Here is a 21,494-nt window from a genome sequence, read left to right as displayed (position 1 = left end):
CTTCCCCCAAAATATGATTTTACCACTGGAAAATCTTACCCAAATGTGTCTTGAAAAGCTTAAATGTATGTTTCATTGAGTGGTTTCTCATTTATTTTTTATTCCTCCCAGTAGATAACCCATCTGACAGCCTGTCAGGTTAAAAGAAAACTCTGCGCTTTATGTTCTTAAATTGCTTTCCCCCCACATGGGACGTCACTGACACAGTGCATGCACTATTGTTTCTGCTCCTGATTCTTTCAGACAGATTTCATTTAAAATTCCAACATTAGCTGCCTCTCAAACATGAGCACATTGTGCTATTCTGTTATGCAAGCGCAGAGAGGCTACCAGTGAGAGAGAGACATTTAAATGCTGTCATAATTAAATACTGCATGATAGTAATGTCTAAAGCTGGTACAGGAGCAATGCAAAATGTAGGGGAGAGGGGGGAGGGGATGACTTAATTTTTAAAGCCCATTCAACCACCAGCAAAGCCAAACTATGCTGTTTTATATCATCATATTCCATTGCCCTTTAAACCACAACTAGGTAAATAACCACTTCAATTTTAAGTTGTACTTATGGATAGGTTCTGCTGATCAAGTCATTAGAAATCAGAAACCAAATTAGAAAAAAAAAAAGAATCACAGCATAAAGCTTCCAAAAAGCAGCTTTCCACAGATATTTTGAAAAGTCAATACTCTTACTTTCTAAATACCCACCTTCCAAAACCACTTAGATTGTAAGCTCTCCAGGGCAGGGATGCCTTTTCCTAAATGTTTACTTATATGTCTGAAGCGCTTATTCCAATTTTAAGTCTCATTTTATTTGGTCACGTGTATTACTGCTGTAAAGTGCTATGTGCCAGGATGGTGTATTACTGCTGTAAAGTGCTATGTGCCAGGATGGTGTATTACAACAAGAGAAAAGGAGGAGTGGAGCTATGCTGGGGGGAAAAAGCTGGAGTGTGTATCAAAGTTGATTCAAATTGTATTTATTAAACACATCTGGCGTAACAATGGAGGAACAAACCTCATGCGTTTCGCGCCTCAGTTGGCGCTTTGTCATGGAGAACATAACTTTCTTAAAATCAGCTGTTACATAGTACACCAACAATGAACGATCGGCCCCCAGGCTGTGCACTAATACTGTACACCTGGCTAGGACAACAAATGTAAGTGGAACAAAAGCCTATAGGGTATGGGTGATATTAGTGTAAAAGCGCTAGTTATACTAATATGATATTTGATATATCAGTGTTTCCAGTGCACACACACATTTATATATATATATATATATATATATATATATATATATATATATATATATATATATATATATATATATATATATATAAAAATCAATATTGGTACAATTGTGATCAACATATAATAAGTGCAATGCAATATGTAGTCCAGTAGCTGCCTAAAAAGTCTGTCTGGTTTTCTTTGGACCCCAGAATATGAAACTTGTGGAAAAAATAAACTATTATGGCGCTTGGACAATTAAACCATAGAAGAAATGGCCTTTGATTTCACAGACCATTTCTTCTATGATTTCATTGTCCAAGCTCCAGAAGTGTCTCTTTTTTTCCACAAGAACAAAAGCCTATAGTCAAGTTCAGACCGGGAAATCCACGGCTGAGATTATTGTATATAATTGCAACATATGACAGTTTATAAAAACAAAGTATATACACGATATAATGAATATACCTAAATATACATTTAAAAACATCTCCAATACTTTGATTATAATGGCAACAGTTATAGAAAAATAAATAAATATACTCAAACTGGGATAATATAATAATAATTTAAAAAAAAACATCAAAAGATAAAGACAATAAGTTAAAAACTATATGTAACGGGTTTTCTCGACTGGCCTGACCCACCCAATCTCATATTGGCCCCTGTGGTCTAACCAGTCCCCATTACAGTGTGATGTCCGGTGGTGCACCTGTTGGCAACAGGACTCCTGAGTCTCCCGCATGATGGTGTGTGGGGATTTGCCAACCCAGACAGGCAGCTGAGGTAGTGTGCTTGAGTCCTACCTAGATCCAGTGCAGCGCCTCCACCTCATCAGGATCCCAGCTTGAGCTTGTGGATGGTCGTGGTGAGGAACTCCTCTGTGGTGCTTCTCTCTGTGCAATTACTCCACACTTACACACGAGAGTATCTTTAATCAGGAACATCTTTATTGACGGTTGTGGGCTAACTGCCCCTCACAGTGATCTTCTAGCCACACATAATTACTCAGCTGCTTCCCTATGAAAGGTATGTCTCTGTGTTTGATTTGGGAATTCCCTATCCCCGCAGGGATGTCTTTCCTGTGCCAGGTCCCTGGTCACAGTCTCATCACTTTGCAGTGTCTAACTACACCAACTACTTTTACTCCTTGCATAACATTGCAGAACCGAACCTAACCTCACTCTAACTTTTGAGCAGTGCTGTGCCTTATATCGTCAGGGGGCGGGCACATCTCTGATGTCACTAAGGGTGGACTCAGAGTATGTAGCCACTCCCATCCTCACATAGGGCACCTCACCAGAGTGTGAGGGCAAACCTCCATGATTACTACTGGCATGCCCACAACTTACCAGGCCTTACTGTCAGTAGGAGAGATGACTGTTAGCCATTTTACAGCATGGCTACATATATATATATATAGCAAAATAAAGCAGAACCTAGAGGAATTACATATGCATTTGATAGCCAATCATATCCAAGCACTGCTTACTTCGTAAATTGCAGTATAACAAATGAGAAAGACAAAGCGCCAACCGAGGCGCAAAACACTTTAGAGGTTTGTTCCGCCATAGTTGTTACGCAATACAATTTTAATCAACTTTGATACACACTCCAGCTTTTTTTACCAGCATTGCTCCGCTCCTCCTCTCTTGTTGTACCTCATTTTCGGTAGGATACACGCCACAGATAGGGTTGCCAGGGGGCTTCACCAAAAATAATGGAAACAATACATACTGTATATAAAATACACCCCCCCCCCAAAAAAAAACACTCACCCCCCAATACATATAAAACAAAATACACCCACCCCCTCAATATATATTACAAAATACACCCCTCCAATACATATAAAAAAATACACTCTCCCCCCAATACATAAAAAAATACACCCACCCCCCAATACATATAAAAATATACACCCACCCCCCAATACATGTAAAAATATACACCCACCCCCCAATACATGTAAAAATATACACCCACCCCCCAATACATGTAAAAATATACACCCAGCTCCCCAATACATATAAAAATATACACCCACCCCCTAATATATAGAAAAACATATACACACCCAATACATAAAAAAAATACACCCACCCCCCAATACATATAAAATTAACTTACCTTGGGGATGGTCAAGTCGGGCCCGGTGGCTGCAGAGGGGGGGGGGGTTGGCAGCCGGTCAGAGCAGTTGTTGCTGGCCCGGCTCTCCCCCAGCTGCAGGCTTCTCTCTTATTGTCCCACGACGGTGTATGATGCTGACGTGCACCGGGTCTCCCTCTCCCGCTGGCGCGCACCGGAAGGTGAGCTCAGCTGCCTGCCAGCCCTGACATAAGAGAGATCCGGTGCACATCAGCATCAGACGCCTCGGCGTGGGACAGTGAGGGAGAAGCCTGCAGCTGGGGGAGAGCCGGGGCCAGCAACAACAGCTCTGACCGTCCGCTGACCCCCCACAACCACCCTACGTTCGGAGAGAGGTAATTTACATGTCCAGTATTACCTTTCATTTTATACCGGGCGCAGGGGCAAAACCGGACACCTGCAACCCTAGCCCACAGATACTTCCCTGTGCAAGGATTCTCAGTGGTATTGTGATTTACTCTTTCATTCTGGGACATCGCGTGTGATATATACTTATCCTCTGAAGAAATATCCTCAAGAGGCTTACTTTGTGGTTTCAGAGCGTTATTTTGGGGTACTGGCCTGAATATCTGGGGATTGTTGTTACTGTGGTCCCAGTCTCTGGCATAGTATTCCCCTCTACACGCCCATTGCAAACGTACATCCCTGCCTGTCAGACCTCGATAGGTCTGCTTTACTCACTCTACTCTAACATTGGATGAAATATCATTATCCTTGGCCTACTGTACATGGAAGGACTTTGATTATTCTATTATATGCATACATCATTTTTACAAGTTTTTTTTTTACCTTGAACCATTGATGTTTTAGTAGCGCTGATTTTGGACTTCTGTCCTGTTTTTTTCTGGTGCATTACAAATAAAGATATAAAGATATAAATACATACATACATACATGCATACATATGTAGCGTCTCCCTTAGAGGCCCTTGCTCAAGGAGAACATTGTAGTCTCATTTATTTGAATGGAATTAACTTTTCTCTGTCAATGGGAAGCTGCTTTTGTATAATTGTTTCAGCTCCTTTCAATATACAGCAAACAGGGTAGAAAAAAAGGCAGAGCACTGCCAGAAAAACGGAGGAGGCTCACCTATGAGAATAAAAATTATTTATTGGATAAGTGGATCATAACTGACCCCTAAGTAGGCAACAAAGCAACACACCTATGCGTTTCGGGTGACACGCCCTTTATCAAGGTGTGTATATATATTTAAGGTAAATCAAATTATGAAGGTTTCAGGCTTTGGTTTAATTATATGTTGTGTCGGGAGGTTTGGGGTGTGCCGCATTATTACTTATTTTGAAGGCTTGCAGGGAACACCCCTGAAGTTTTCAGGGACCACCGTTTCGGAACCACTGATTTATATAATAAGAGTAACTACATAATTCACTTCGGGCATATAACAATATATATATATATATGTAGCGGTCATGTAAAATGCCTACAGTCATCTCTCCTGTTGGCAGTAAGGCCTGGTAAGTGTGGGCATGCCAGCAGTAATTATGGAGGTTTCCCCTCACACCCTGGTGGGGTGCTCTGTGTATGGCTGGGACTGGTCACATGCTCTGACTCCATGGTTAGTGATGTCAGAGATGTGTCAGCCTCAGAAGCTTACATAAGGCACAGCACTGTGTCTAAAAGTTAGTTGCTGGAAAGTTCTACCTGAGTTGGTTAGTAGTTGTTCTGCAGAGAAAGGAGTTCCAGTTCTTGTCAGAGCTGAGGAAGGAGTTCAAGTTCTATTAGAGTGTCAGTTATGTTATAGTAACTCCATGGGAGGCTGTGTCCAGGGACCTGGCACAGGACAGTGATTCCTGCGGGAATAAGTGAATCCCTGATCTAGGTGACATACCTAACTAAAGGGAGCACTGGCGAGATGAGCGGCTGAAGATACTCCTTGTGGAGGGCAGCTATGCCCACCGTGTCAATAAAGATGAGTTCAGCCAGAAACCCTCTCGTGTATCTATCTGGAATGAGTGTACAGAGAGGAGCACCACGGAGGAGTTCCTCGCCAGGATCATCCCCTTGCGGACGCAGGGACCCTGGTGAGGTGGAGGCGCTGCACTGGAACTAGGTGAGACTCAGCACACTACCTCAGCTGCCTGTCTGACGGGTTCTCCCCACACACCATCATGCGGGAGACTCAGGAGTCCTGTAGCCAACAGGTGCACCATCAGGCATATCTACACTGTAATGGGGTCCGGTTAGACCACAGGGGCCAATGTGAGATTGGGTGGGTCAGGCCGGCCAGAAACACCGTTACATTTGGAGGCGAGCTGCTGAGATCAGATCCGTCAACAGGACAGGCTTTTAGCTAGGTCACTGGGGAACAGGGAGAGTGTCTGCTGCCACTTTGTGCTGCGTAGGGACGGACCTAGGGGTGGTCAGGGGGCTGACGGGATATTGTCAGTTCGCAGGGACAACCTAGGGGCCTGAAGGGAGTGAGGGGTCTGGAGCGGGCTATAGCTGACCGAGTCACCTTGAGGCAGTGCTAGTTGGTAGGATGCCAGAAGGGACAGCCTGTTAACTTGGTCAGGAGTCCTGGAGAGGGTCTGCGCTAGGCTGACCAAGACAGGTAGACGCCCCAAGTACTGCATGGCAGAGCCAGCCAGAGTACCTAGCCATTCCAGACACTCACCGTAGGGAGCACAGACTGGGAGGAAGGAGTCACAGCAGACACTGAGAGAGTGAGCCTAGCCTGAGGTAGTGCAACACTGGGTCACACCTAGATAAGGTACACATGTGGTGGTGCATCTGAGCTAATCTTTATTGTACCGGTGTGGTGGCTGCCCCGCAGAGTGGAGCCTCATGTACGACAACTGTTATGAGAGAGTGGAGGATCCGCGTGGTGCGGAGAACATGAAATGGCGGACAGAGGCTGATGGGGAGGGCACCCGTGGCGTGCAACCCACTGAAGAGCAGACTGTCGCTGAATTGTCCTTAACGAGTTTGCTCTGGAGCGGAGCAAAGGCCGTGGCTGCCCCGTTTTTATCCTGCCTGGGACAGCGAGGGGCCACCTTTGAAGAGTGTGAGGACATTGCAATAATTGGGGGAGAACCCCGTGAGGAGAGCGAACGAATGGACTTTTTGGGCGCCAAAACCAACCAAAATGGCGGTTCCCGCTTGCTAGGGAAACCGCATGGGACAGTTACAGAAAAAATGGCTGCTGCAGGACTTGCACAGAGCTGGCCGGGAATGGCGCGAACAGCAGAGCCCCGCCCTGAAGGGGGGCATGGCGCGAAAGCTATGGCTGCGCCGGGATGGACAGTGACTAATTCAGCCCCTGTGCTGAGTCAACCGTTGAGTTTATGGGACCCTCCCCTGATTTCTACCAGGGGGAGTGACTTTCAATTATGGCCTGTGGGAATGCACCCACTGGGCCCAGGGACTGATATCCAGACGGCGCCACTACAAAAAGTAGTTCCGGCCGTGGAGGTGATTTGCAAGCAAAGGTACCTTGTGCAAAAAGCTGCTGCAAGGAGAAGGCGGGAACTAGCCGCGGGAAAGGACTCCAGCTCTGGGGAGGAGACTGGCGCGAAAACGCAGACCGCGCCCACCAGGACTGAGAGAGGTGCGGCCTTAATTAAGGGGCATGATATTCCCCTGTGGGACCCGCCCATTATTGCAACCCCTGGGGGCGGGTTCCAACTCTGTCAGAGAAGGGAGGAGCCGAAGCAGGGAGTGGCGGATCCAGCAACTTCCACCAGTCAGTTGCGAGGAACCACAGAGAAGGAGAGACCTGTACAGGAAGTGACTCCTGTACCAAGAATGACCTGCTCCTCCACTGTGGGCACTATGGTCTCCACCCAGCCCTACTCAGTGCCCGGCGGGGTGCTGGTGGTGAGGGTGGCCAATACAGAGACGGTAGTCGGGCTCTGCCTACAATGCGGGCTGCCCGGAGGTACAGTGAATACGATGGCACGTTGCCCTCATTGCGGGACTTTGTATCTGTGGCCTATGCCCACATTCGTCCCAATACAGCCTGCTGACCCCCCGGTGGATGTGACACGGCGCTCTGCTGAGTCCCCGGGCGCGCTGTGGATCAACCGCGCGAGTCCCGGAGACAGGGGACTGGAGCCGGTCAAGTCGGCTGGGTCACTGGCCATTGAGGCGGCTGGATTAAACCCCGCGACAGGGGCAAAGAGACTTTCACCCCGCCCCGAGACCCCTAGGTCGGGGCGAGGGGACTACTCTGATGAGGACCTCCGTGAGCTGGCGGTAGCAAGAACGGAGCGGAAAAGACAGACGGGGAGAACGACGCCCCGTGGGGTGAGTGACCGGACGTCCCCCGCAGATCGGCGATCCGACCGACGGAGTCCCACCATCCCAGGACCTGGCGGAGATGGGAGAGAGACGCCTACACCCCTGCGGATGGGTAAGCCAAAAAGCCCTATCTCTTACCTGGTCACAACAGACGGCGAAGCGCTGGAAGGGCCGCGCCAGGCCCAACGCGCACGTGGAGGGACGGCATCACTTCCGGTGGCGACGGCGGAGCAACCGGATGTCGTGGGAGAAGAGATCCCGCATGGGGGTCCAACGCGAGATGGCGACGCTTCCGGTTCCGGGGAGGACGTCACTTCCGGTGGCGACGGCGGAACCCAGGAAGGGGAAGCAGCGACGCTTCGGCAATTGGGGGAAGGTCCCCGACCGCTCGTATTGCCCAGAAATCGGAGAGGCGATCTCAGGACTGAGGAGGGTGAGACATCATCCTTGGACCAGTCTACGGACAGCCAGGAGCGGGTCGTAACCCCGTGGGGTCCCGTTCCCTGCCCCTATACCCAACCCCATGCCCTAGCTAATGCCCCTACCCCTATCACACGGTCACCGGGTTCACCGCCCAGCTTGGAACTTGTGGACATACCTTTGGGGGGGGAGGAAAAACGGACTGGGGAGAGGCAGCTCAGTGGAGCTACGGAAGGTGATTCACGGGGAGGAGGGGAATTGAGGGTGGCGGATACAGCACCCCAACCGGCAGTAAAGGCTCCGGGGTCCTCGAGGTGGTTCAACTCGCGATCCACAAGGTCGTCAGGGGTATTTTCGTTTGATGACGACCGGGAACCAGGGCCTAATCCCTTTAAGGAGACCAGGTGGTGGGCTCCACTATTTGAGGGGTACTCCGCATGGATGGACCGTACTCGGTTCCTCATCCGGCGGGAGGACGTGGTAGACTTCTGGTGGAAAGAGGGAGAGTTTACACCCGAGCAGAGGGACAGGGAACTACAGAAGAGGTGGTTCCAGCTGGAGCGTAGAGACATAGCGCCCATGGGTCCCGACACACTGTCAGACCCAGTAGATTCTGATGAGCCCCTATCATGGGTGTTACCTGGGAGGGCAGGTAATGCTGATCTGACCAGGGTCAGTAGGGCAGAGAGGGCTATAATAGCCAAATATAAAAAATCCCATGGGTTGGAGTATCCCTATGTTCCGGAGCCCCTGATGGATGAAATTGAGGACAATAGGGAAACGTGGCTCCAAGAAACTATAGAGCTGTATTTAGCCAATAGGGGGAGCGACATTGTAGGTAAAAAGGCGGAAGAAAGAATAGACACCCTGATGCGAGTGTGGAGCATACAGTAGGGAGAAATGTTCACAAACATAGGGTGACCTATGTGCCAGAGAGAGGATCACCTAGGCATTATTATGTTACGGTCCTGGATATGGGTAACCGGGAAGTGAGGAAACCTGACCCAGATCACTATTATTAAGGGGGTACTGAGACATTACGCGGGTTCGTGGCTGCTGGTCGGGGCGGGCTTGGCGGATGACTGTATTCATATGTACTGTATTATGAGGAAATTTGTGTGATGTTAATTATGTTTTCCGTTACAGTGCTTCCTGGAAAGAGGTATACAAATTTAGGTCCCAGCGAGGACGATGGGATTCACCAGGGGGAGAATGTAGCGGTCATGTAAAATGCCTACAGTCATCTCTCCTGTTGGCAGTAAGGCCTGGTAAGTGTGGGCATGCCAGCAGTAATTATGGAGGTTTCCCCTCACACCCTGGTGGGGTGCTCTGTGTATGGCTGGGACTGGTCACATGCTCTGACTCCATGGTTAGTGATGTCAGAGATGTGTCAGCCTCAGAAGCTTACATAAGGCACAGCACTGTGTCTAAAAGTTAGTTGCTGGAAAGTTCTACCTGAGTTGGTTAGTAGTTGTTCTGCAGAGAAAGGAGTTCCAGTTCTTGTCAGAGCTGAGGAAGGAGTTCAAGTTCTATTAGAGTGTCAGTTATGTTATAGTAACTCCATGGGAGGCTGTGTCCAGGGACCTGGCACAGGACAGTGATTCCTGCGGGAATAAGTGAATCCCTGATCTAGGTGACATACCTAACTAAAGGGAGCACTGGCGAGATGAGCGGCTGAAGATACTCCTTGTGGAGGGCAGCTATGCCCACCGTGTCAATAAAGATGAGTTCAGCCAGAAACCCTCTCGTGTATCTATCTGGAATGAGTGTACAGAGAGGAGCACCACAGAGGAGTTCCTCGCCAGGATCATCCCCTTGCGGACGCAGGGACCCTGGTGAGGTGGAGGCGCTGCACTGGAACTAGGTGAGACTCAGCACACTACCTCAGCTGCCTGTCTGGACGGGTCCTCCCCACACACCATCATGCGGGAGACTCAGGAGTCCTGTAGCCAACAGGTGCACCATCAGGCATATCTACACTGTAATGGGGTCCGGTTAGACCACAGGGGCCAATGTGAGATTGGGTGGGTCAGGCCGGGCCAGAAACACCGTTACATATATAATGATATAACAATCCATTGAAAAATTGGAGGACGTGTGTGGTCACATGTTAAAATGGCAATGGTCAACAAATACTGACCATATTGCAATAGCACAATGCAAGAAAACACCCACTGTCCACATTAACTTCTGGTAAGTTAGTCACAACAAAGACGTTAACTTTAAAAGAATTTTTAGCAACTTGGATAGTTGGTAGGTAGCCTGATAATACTGGTGCTATGTACATTGTGCACGTTAGATGTAGGTAGATGCAATGAGAGAATCACTGCTCTGATCATAGCTTTTTAATTGACCCCAAATCAAGCTTGAATATAAAACAGCTCAGTAATAATCATTTCAAAAAATGTTAAATCTAAAAATATAGATTTATAAATATATAGTATGTATGTATGTATATATATATATATATATATATATATATATATATACACATATATATATATATATATATATATATATATATAAATATAAATATATATATATATATATATATATATATATACTGCACTATTCAAAAACAAGAAGTAAAAAAGCTGAAATACTATACTTTTAAGAAAAGAAGAAAAAACTACAAATAACAAAACTGGTCAAATAGGCCAATACCAAGCAAGAGAGCAAAATTAAAATAAAACTAATCTAAAGACAACATGTTGTAGACATCACAGAAGTACACATCTCATTGCATACAGACAATCACGTTAAGATGGGTTTTATTTTTGTCTCTTGCTAGATATCAGCATATTTTACCATATATTACTATTTTTACTCTCTGTACTCTCTCATCTTTTCTTAAGAGTTGATTTTTGACTTTTTTCTATGAAAAAATTGTTATTTATACTTTTTTTTTTGCACTTATGGTTAGACACCTGATATATGTGCCTTAAAAATAGAAGCGCGCTTCTACCAAGATTAATTTCTGCTGTTTTGACATGTAAATACTTCTTGCTCATGCATAATACAGTTGCAGCTTCCTGTTTTGTTAGACATCATGCTCCTATGTGAATTTATTAAATGCTGTTGCTAAGCACTACAAGTTGTCACATGAGGTGTGTTTTCCACATAGCACTCAGGCTACGGCCCCAGCGCACGCGCGAAGGGGTGCCAGGCGGCGCACGTTCCCTGCATCTGAGTGATCTGAAGGACTGCAGATCACTCGCGACGAGGAGGCGTAGCGGGGGCACCACGGGGAACGGCCATGACATCACGCGGCTGGTTCGCCCTCATTGGCTGAACCGCGGCCGTGACGTGGCGAATGATCGGCCGCCGCAGCAAAAAACAAAGATCTTGTCTTTTGGAAATGTTTATTGGTGTAGGAGCAGCAGTGTGTGTGTGTGTGTGTGTGTGTGTGTGTGTGTGCAGAGGTGCTGTTTTGTGTGGGGTGTGTGCAGAGGTGCTGTGTTGTGTGTAGAGGTGGGGGGGGGGGGTTGAGTGCAAAGTTTAGTAAGTGGCTGCATTTTTTATTGTGGCTGCAGTGTGTGTGTGTGGTGTTGTGCTGTTGTGTGTGTGTGTAGCAGCAGTTTGTGTGTAGGGCTGGTGTGTATGTGTCAGCAGCAGTGTTTATGGGTGTAGCATGTGTGTGTAGCAGCAGAGTTTGTGTGTAGAGCTGCTGTGTTGTGTGTGCAGAGCTGCTGTGGTGTGTGTAGAGCTGCTGCGGTGTGTGTAGAACTGCAGTGTTGTGATTTTAGAGGAGGTGCTGTGTTGTGTCTAGAGCTCCAGCGTGTGTGTGTGTGTGTGTGTGGTGTGCTTGTGTGTGTAGTGCTGCTGTGTTGTGTGTGGTGTGCTGTGGTGTGTGTGTGTTGAGCTGCTGTGTGTGTCTTTAGAGGTGCTGTGTGTGTACACAGAGGGGGCGGCAGTGTGTGGATATAGATATCTGCAGTGTAAGCGTATATAGAGGTGGTTTCATGTATTTACCATTTTATTTTAATTAAAAAATCTATTTAACTATACAAAAGTGTCTTATTTATGAAATAAGCCTACATTTAGCCTATAATAGTAATAATCCCCTCAGAACAGGGCATTACTGGCCAATAATGCCCTGTTCTTCTGGAATTATTACTTAATTATAGGCTAAATTCCGGGCATTATTGAAAACCCTGCTCTGATTGGTTAAAATTCCGGGCATTATCCAATCAGTAATGGCTGGAATTTTAGCAGCTTGCAAAGTGCAGTTTTCAATGTGTTTATTTCCAGCCAATCAGCTTTCAGAACAGCTGAGACAGGGCAGGGGATTGGTTAGAATGAAGTAACAGCTTTGAGACAGGGCAGGGGATTGGTCAGGAAGTATCAGCCATGGATTGACTCCTCCCCCTCCCAAACTGACAGATTTTCTGAGCAGATTCAGCAGATTAAAGCTTTTTCACCAAGCAACAATTAGATTGATATTGATCATATTGCAGTATGCAAAGTAAAAAAAATGAATGAATTTGATGTCACCCTAAGGCCTCGTCCCCACTGCTTGCGACTGCGTGCACTGTGGCGTGTGCGGTGCAAACAAGATATGGCCCTCTATGTGGCCGGCCCCAGTCACTGCTGCCGCGCGCCTGCAGAAAGCGCGATGCATGGCTGCCTTTTCCAAAAGACAAGATCTTTGTTTTTTGCTGCGGCGGCCGATCATTCGCCACGTCACGGCCACGGTTCAGCCAATGAGGGCGAACCAGCCGCGTGATGTCATGGCCGTTCCCCGTGGTGCCCCCGCTACGCCTCCTCGTCGCGAGTGATCTGCAGTCCTTCAGATCACTCAGATGCAGGGAACGTGCGCCGCCTGGCACCCCTTCGCGCGTGCGCTGGGGCCGTAGCCTGAGTGCTATGTGGAAAACACACCTCTTGTGACAACTTGTAGTGCTTAGCAACAGCATTTAATAAATTCACATAGGAGCATGATGTCTAACAAAACAGGAAGCTGCAACTGTATTATGCATGAGCAAGAAGTATTTACATGTCAAAACAGCAGAAATTAATCTTGGTAGAAGCGCGCTTCTATTTTTAAGGCACATATATCAGGTGTCTAACCATAAGTGCAAAAAAAAAAGTATAAATAACAATTTTTTCATAGAAAAAAGTCAAAAATCAACTCTTAAGAAAAGATGAGAGAGTACAGAGAGTAAAAATAGTAATATATGGTAAAATATGCTGATATCTAGCAAGAGACAAAAATAAAACCCATCTTAACGTGATTGTCTGTATGCAATGAGATGTGTACTTCTGTGATGTCTACAACATGTTGAACCTAGACACTGTACCTACAATTCTGTGAATGCCCTGTTTGTTGTGACATTGCATATTTGCATCCAGGGGCTCCTTAAGCTTTGACAGGCAAATAAACTCATCTCCTTCTTCGTGCAAAATGGAGTCCTCCTTGAATGTCTGAATAACTGTATTGACAAACACATACAGAAATAAATAGAAAAACTTGGGGATGTATAAATTAGGTGAAAAAATAATACTGTGACAGGGAAAGCAGTTGGGGGACCACTTAGCTGTGGCTGCAAACTTGAAAAGACCTCATGCAGGGCTGACCAAGCAGGAAACCGGGCAAGACTATACCAAGTGCTAGGGTGGGAGGAACATACCAAAACCCCGGGGGTCTAGGATGGGTAGCAGCTGATGGCAACAGGTAACCTAGCAACAGCAAAAAACACAGGCTGGAGACAGATCTATATATAATTTTAAAAAGTGTGTGTGTCGAGCATGCGCATTTTAAGTTAAACTTCTTTGTCTTTTGTCATGGTTTTGTCACAGAAATTGTATTTGTGATTGTGTTTTTCATTGAAAACATCACCATTTCAGTGACAAAACGCAAAGAAGTGTGACTTAGAAGAGGGGAGCGCAATCTTTTTCCACCTGTGCCCCCCTGCTCTCCACACGTGTGAGCTGTCCTGCTCTCCACACGTGTGAGCTGTCCTGCTCTCCACACGCCCCCCTCCCTCCCTCCCCCTTACCGTCTGGGCGTCATTTGACACTGCGTTGCGATGGCGATGCATCTCCAGATGCCGGCTGAACCACGGATAGGTTTACAGAGGCCTTCGCCGCTTCCATGGCACTTAATTTAAGTGCCTTCGGGAAGCGTGCGGGGCCTCTGTAAACCCTGCACCCCCCACAGTTAATCTCGCGACCCCGTTTGCGTACCGCTGGCTTAGAACGCGCGTGCTCAGAACACACCCTGTAGTTATACTGTGAATTCCTTGTGTGTGTGTGTGTGTCTGTGTTGCCCTATGCTGCCCGCTGTGGAGGCCTCTGCACATGCGCGCTATGCGCTGGGGGCCTCTGCACATGTGCTTCATGCGTGGGAGGCCTGTGAGGATGCGCGCCGAGCTGCCAGCACTGCCGTTGTCGACGGCCTCTTCTACCAGCAGTGACATCACTTCCGGGAGTGCTCTTCCGTCACCAACAAGGCAATTTACTCAAATGGCAATTTTCATATGGTAGGTGCCAGCATAGAAGTTTCACTTAAAAAACTCAGTTTAGGATTCGAAAATGCATTTAATTCTGTCCACCTCAGTGGTTCTAAATGGATTGAGCATACATTGATATTATAAAGAACATTTACGAGAATGCCACGCCAACCATTACCTTACATGAAGATACAAGCAAGATAAGGATCAACAAGAGTGTGACAAAGAGGCACCATCGCCAAAGCTTTTTACAGCAACACCTGAATTGTTCAAGACATTGCATTGATTTTTCTTCCAATGGTGATAATTGTCATGTATGATTTGCAGATGACATGGTTATTTTTGCCACAAGTCCAGAAGATCTTATTCAACAAATCAGAGCCGAAGCAAGTTACTTATTTGGTGGGTACTACATTTAGGGCCATTGCTTTTTATGGTCTACTGATTTGGGGGGGCGGGGATAATGCTTTGTTCGTAAGATGTTACTGATTTTTGGGGAGGGTCATGGTTTTTCGATTTAGGGTTGAGGCTTTTATGTTCACCTTTGTTTGAGGGGGGGGGGTGTTTGGATTAAAAAGTTGGGAATAAGTTTAGGATTAGGGTTTCATAGCTGGGGTTCTTGGTGGCGCATTCGTTTTCAGATAAGAATCAATTCTGTTCAGGGTTTGGCATAGAAGAAAACATTCAGACCCCCATACACATTTATGGCGGGGATTCATAAAGCCGCGATGCAGTGTATTGCACCCTTATCCGACAATGTGCTGACAAGGTGGGGGATTGGCGTAATATGCAGGGAAAAGGCAGTGAGTGCAAATACAGAAAGGGGGATGCATGTAGATAGCGATATAGAAAGGAGTTGGGGAGAATCCAGGATGGAAAAAAAAAGGACAGAGGTAGATGGATTAAATGTGAGAGGGGTGCATAAGTAACAACAAAAATAAAAAATCCCCCAAATTGAAGACCTAATAAGAACCATGATCACTATTTTTGAAAAGTTTTGGACTGTTTATTATGTTTTGCATGTCCTATGGCAAGTTGGGTGGTATGGAACGAAATAAAAACGAGGATAAAACTTTTGATGTTGAAAATATGAAAGAATGAGCTAAAATGTGGAAGAGTCATATAGAAGTGACAATCAGAATGAAAAAGACAACTTACAATATGGCTCTACTTTCCTACCCAGTAGTGTTTTAGTAGGTACAAATATAGCCCTGCAGCATAAGTAGGACACCAGATATAGTTCTCATCATGACTGGGCAGTATGAAGGCTCCCTCCCATGGGGACCGAAACGTCGGCCTGGGTGTGATATACATTAATAAAATAATATCGTTATTTATTCTATAACTTTCTTGTGCTGGTATTCCAAAAACAGCTAATACCACCATAGCTATTACAACCTTAAAAAAAGGAACGCTGAAAGCTTCTGTCAATTAGTCAATCTTATCCCCAAATATTGGGTGCACGATTTTCATAATTAAATGTACCCAAGTAGCCTCAAGACTTTATTTTTTAGCCTGTTCAGATACAGATTAAGTAGCTTATCTTTCAATATGAAAATTCAGTATGTTTGTTTCTTAAGCATAACAACCTTTTCACAGTATTTACATTTAGCCAAAAATGACTGCAACACAGAACACAAAGGTTTGATCAGTACTGTACAATGTACAAGTGGCATGGAGAAAGCATAGCATTATTACATTCCTAAATCAAGCCCTGGAGATAGAGTGCTTGGCACACATTGTAAAGCCTTAATGATCACTGTAAATGGTGAGGTGTGAAGGTGTCATGTCACAGGGTGCTCATTTCATTATCAATTTTTATTCAAAAGATACACACTTTTTGATTCTTTAAAAAAACATATGTATAATTGTATGGGTGAGCAGTTAAAGCTTAATGGATTGTCAGTCACTGTAAGGAGGAATATCAACCACGCCGATTACTTCAAAGTCCCTGCTCATCTCTTCCTCAATGTTTAGTCACACCTCCCACATGTGGGCAATGACACCACCACACAAAAATGAAAGATGCATCTGATTCTATCCGCCATGTTGCTGTATCCCAGGAAGGAGGGATCGTCAGGCTCTTTTCCAAGAAAGTTTGGGACGGGGCTACAAGAATGTGTAGTAAAAAATAAATGCACCTTTAATATGTCCTTGATCAGTGAGGGCATAGCTTGGGACAACAAAGACAGATATCTCCAAAAAATATGTGGTGTATTTACTACATTTTCAAATATATTCTGGAAAAAAAATGGAACCAAGATACTGGTATTAAAAACCATGTGGCACAATATGATGGCAAGGGAGAACGTGGTCAAATTCAGTCAGTACCACAGGGACCTGCACTGAAAGAACTAGAACATACCAGCATTTAAGCCAATAGCTGCTTCAGAACATTTCAAGTCCATAACAATATAAAGTCAACAAATGTATACATATTTAAAAAAAACAAAAAAAAAACACCATATTTCTTGCAGACGCTGCACGTACATGGCAGCACCGGCCTGCAGGTCCCTCAGGCAGCGTTACATACGATAAAGACCAAAGAGACTTAAAAATAAAGCTCTCTCAGAACGTATTTAGTTGGCAACCAATGGTTAGCAATATTTTTTTTTTTTATAAAATTCAAAGTCCATCAAATTAAATAGCAGCAACTCTAACAAGAAAACATCCTCAGGAAATACATTCTGTGTAGATTTCAAGATTTACCTGAAGATCTCCTTATCAGACCAAGCTACATTGTAACATGCTTACCGAGTCATTGAACCGGTTCTTGTTTTAGGACTCTCCTGCGCGGTTTCGCTTTGTTTCCAAATACCTAACAGTTAAAGTGTTACAGGTGGGACGTGCCATCCCACAGGTTTCACACGCAACTTACAACTAGTTTTTACTATCCAGCAGAAAATTAGATTAACATTACAGGTGTTGTGTAAAGGTGTATGTGTAAAAAAAATAAAACACTTAACAAAAAATAAAACACAGTGACACTGTGTGCTCATTTGCATGTAATTTCCCAGAATCCCTTGCTGCAGTGGAAGTGCTGTGTGCTGGGTGTTAATGGTGAAAGGCGGGGTTGCAGACCTGCCCAAGACATGCAAATGAGCACACAGTATATTTACATTTGCTATATGCTTTGCTGTGGAGGGTTTTTGTCACTTTTTTTTACTCACCATAACTTAACTCAGTGTGTGTATATGTGTATATGTATAAAAAATTATTATTATTTTTTTTTAACTAGAGCACTTTAAGTACTCATTTAGCACAGAGAAAGGGAATAGCTTCTCAGTGGTTTGAAAAAAAAGAAAAGACCCTACCAAAGAAAAGGCAAAGACCCCTCAAGACTAGGGCAAGATCATATTTTCTTTTAATTCACTACAAATATTAAAACATATACTGACATATTAAAAACAATCCTAGTACAGCCTAAGCCAGGACAATACGAGCTGTTTACCACCAAAATGTACGTCTCTTGCTCAGAGCAAACAATGACCTCGGGTGGTGAAAGGAGACAAGCGACATCAGTACAGCATCTTGTTAAACCCAGAACCAGGTCACGGTAGACTCCTCGACATGGTACAGCCGATGTGCGTTTCACATCACATGACTACCTCAGGAGTATGACTAGGTAGTTTCATTGTCTGTTTATATACATGTAACATCATATTGGTTATACAAATCAACACTAGGAACACAGCCACCCTCTTGATAAAGTCAAATGATGCGTGTGGGGTAGCAGGATGCTGCACTGATGTCCTTTGACTCCCATCAATACCAGAAAGAACGTTATTTTACACAGCTAGATTTTCTCACCTTTATATGGATGGTCTTTGCATTGGTATTATGAGCGACATCCTGTTTATGACATCTGTTAATGGTACAGACCCTCCAACATTTGGCACATTTTATTGATCAGTATGAGATTGAGGCGTTTCGAAGCAACAAACACCTAAGGAGGCAATGTAACATGTTCTATTTACTAGATGGAAAGATCATACTACCAATAAAATTAGCATTTTTGGATGTATGTGCACACACCCACCATACCCACTAAAAGGGATGTTCAATTCTTCTTAAGAGGTCAGTCTCCCAGCTCCTTTCCTTTAACCAACAGAAGGTTCCAAGCTTTAACCACTGATAAAAACAGATGCATTAATACAGGATAAATAACCAGGTACAGTACCTGCTAAATAGGTACAGTTGGAGGGCATGATGGTGCTGGGTTACCAAACTAGTAGATAGGAAGCTTTGCTTCCTCCTAATACCATGAAAATACACACATACTTAATCATGCATTTTGGTGGTACAACATGTATTGTCCTGACCTATGCTGTACTATGGGTTTCTAATATGTGCAATTAACTAATAAATGATATACATTTATCAGCAACCTAGTGCGACTTATTTTTGACTGTTCTATTGCCTCACTTTCAGAGGACTGTTGCATTTATCTCCCTTTGGAGCACCACTGATAATTGGTATGGTTTTAGCATTTTACACAGCTACTGTAGGATCACTGATTATGTGTGTGATGTGTTTTCAATTGTTTAGTTTAACTGTTTTGAACAAGAAAGCTAAAACAATAATTCTATTTAACACCTTTGCAGCCAGGCTCTGCAAAACACGGCAGGTTCCCCGGCCCCAGAAGGGGATACAAAAACATTACTTTTGCTATTGGCTCCCATGTAATGTCATGCGATTTATAAAAACTAGGCTGTGCTATTTTCTTCCGTATTGCTAGTGATTTATGGTTTACATTTGTCCTGAAACATTTGTTTTTCCAAACATCAACTCCGTTTTTTTCTTCACAAAGTATAACAAAAAGACTGTGAACAGAACAGCCTAAAGATAACAGTTCATCAGGACTAAAACACATCTACATCATAAGCACTGCCCCCTCAGAACGGAAATATTTCAGCACCAGACATTTTTCTTGGTGTGTTTTGGTAGATTAAGATGCACCTGTCCCCTTATTACTGCTGTGGAAACAACCAACATCTTGGATTTTTTTTTATTTATTACATACACTACACTGTATATGTATATAGATTAAACAAACACTTCCCCAGCTTCATTAGCTCTGGCCAGCTAATCTGTGTCATAATACCAAGGAAACCCAATCGGACGGACAACTGATATCAGTATTTCCCTGATCAACAAGTCATTTAAAAATAAATCGAGTGCACTTTCTTTTCTTAACCCCTGCAGTGCAGGCCTGCAATCCTTTGTAGACCCAGCTTTGGTAATTGAAATGTTAATGGCAAGATGAATGTCATTACATCAGATCATTTGTTCAGCAAAGCCAGAATTGTGTGGGAGGGATATGGGAAACTTGGGTACGCAATAGATCTTATTAACAACAGGGGTTGTCCGCAGATTTTCTCCGTTTATTTATTTTATAGCTACGGCAGCTTGCATCTTTCAAATCTGTATATAGGGGTAAGACACATTAATGAGCAGGTCATGATAATGACAGAACATAAAGCCAGGAGAGGACCCATGACCCAGCTTGACTGAATCGCAGGTTGCTTTTTTGTAAATCGATGTGGCGAGTCCCTGTTGGAGGAAGCCTGAAATAGACTCGACAGAGAGCGGTCACTTTCCAAGTCGCTGTTCACAGCCCGCAAACTGCCGAAGAGCCGCGAAAAAGTCATCGTAGCTGATATTCAAATGTGAAGGTAAAGAGCTGGGGGGAGGGAAGACAGAAGAGAGAGATTACACAATCCAGTTTATTACAGCCAAGAAAATGTCCAGCATGTAAACCAAATCAAAGATGAAAGTCTGCAATCCTTAAAAAAAAGGCGTTTAAAGTATACTTACACCCAAGCACACTTTGCTTCCGCTTTATTGCAACTCCAATATCTTACCAAACCCTACTAAAGTCCAGATACACAAAAGGGTGCTACATTTTAGCATGCCTCTACTCCTATTCATATGAATGAGAGCGAAGGCGTGCTAAAGCTTAGCACCCTTTTGTGGACATGGGCTTACATTTTAAAAACGGTTTAAGAAGTTAGTGTGTGTTTAATCTCTTCAATGCCAGAGCGGCCTGCAATGAATTGCTACAGTTAAGAGTTATGCTTTCAGGCTTGCTGTGAAAGTTGTAGGATTGAAGCAGGGGGCCTCTGGCGCTGAACTGCGTTAATTTCAGCTCGCAGGACCCCCTGCTTCCCAAGATACCTCTGCATTGGGTGCCGGTATCTGTCTGCAGGTTTAAATGTTCTGGTAACACAGGCCAATAGGAAGCCGCATGGGATGATATCAGGCCTGCGTGACGCGAGACATTTAAATGCTGCCATTACGATAGCCCCACCAAGCCCATTGGAGCTGTTGCCTGCACAGAGATACAGGCAGCACCTACAGAAGTATCTTGGGAAACACAAAGAGGGGGGGAGCACGACGGAAAAACAAAGTACACAATCCTCTGGCGCAGCGATTTGAATAATTACAGGCATACCCCATTTTACATACACCCGCTTTACTTACACTCACAAGTACGTACATTTATTTTTAGTTGCACCATACCCCTGTGTACGTACGCGTGCTTCGCGAGTACGGACACCAGGGGGACGGCGTGCGCACCTCAACACTCCTGCAACCTCCTTCATGCTTGTCTTCATTATGGTGCGCTCAATCTCCCTGTTCCCTCTGCACTCCCATCTGTCTCCGTTCCCCCTCCCATCTGTCTCCGTTCCCCCTCCCATCTGTCTCCGTTCCCCCTCCCATCTGTCTCCGTTCCCCCTGCACTCACGCTCCATAAAGCAGCAGCTAAACCAGTGATTCCGCCAGTGACTCTGCTTCCTCCACTCTCCTCCTTCTCCTTCTCCCCCCTCCTCCCTCCCTCCTCAGAGCTCTGCGAAGCTTTGCATGTGATGTGAATTACGGAGCAACAGTGAGGGGAAGGAGAAGATCTTCTGCTGAAAGTGTGTGTGTGTCACAGAGTGTGTGTGTGTGTGTGTGTGTCACAGACTGTGTGTGTGTGTGTGTG

At 45.1% G+C, this 21,494-nt stretch overlaps 1 protein-coding gene across 1 annotated transcript in view; it reads right to left on the bottom strand.

Annotated features, from left to right (window-relative positions):
* Positions 1-15,189: 15,189 nt before the first annotated feature.
* Positions 15,190-21,494, bottom strand: part of NUS1 (NUS1 dehydrodolichyl diphosphate synthase subunit) — a 28,969-nt gene continuing 22,664 nt past the window's right edge. Inside the window, exon 5 of the mRNA XM_075597736.1 lies at positions 15,190-20,192. Within this exon, the coding sequence (XP_075453851.1) occupies positions 20,102-20,192 (91 nt within the window). The 3' untranslated portion in view covers positions 15,190-20,101. The remainder of the gene's footprint in view (positions 20,193-21,494) is intronic.

This window comes from Ascaphus truei, chromosome 4, assembly GCF_040206685.1.
Source record: "Ascaphus truei isolate aAscTru1 chromosome 4, aAscTru1.hap1, whole genome shotgun sequence".
Taxonomy (NCBI): Eukaryota; Metazoa; Chordata; class Amphibia; order Anura; family Ascaphidae; genus Ascaphus; species Ascaphus truei.
Note: the sequence above shows the minus strand (reverse complement) of the source record. Positions and strands in the feature narration are given on the sequence as shown.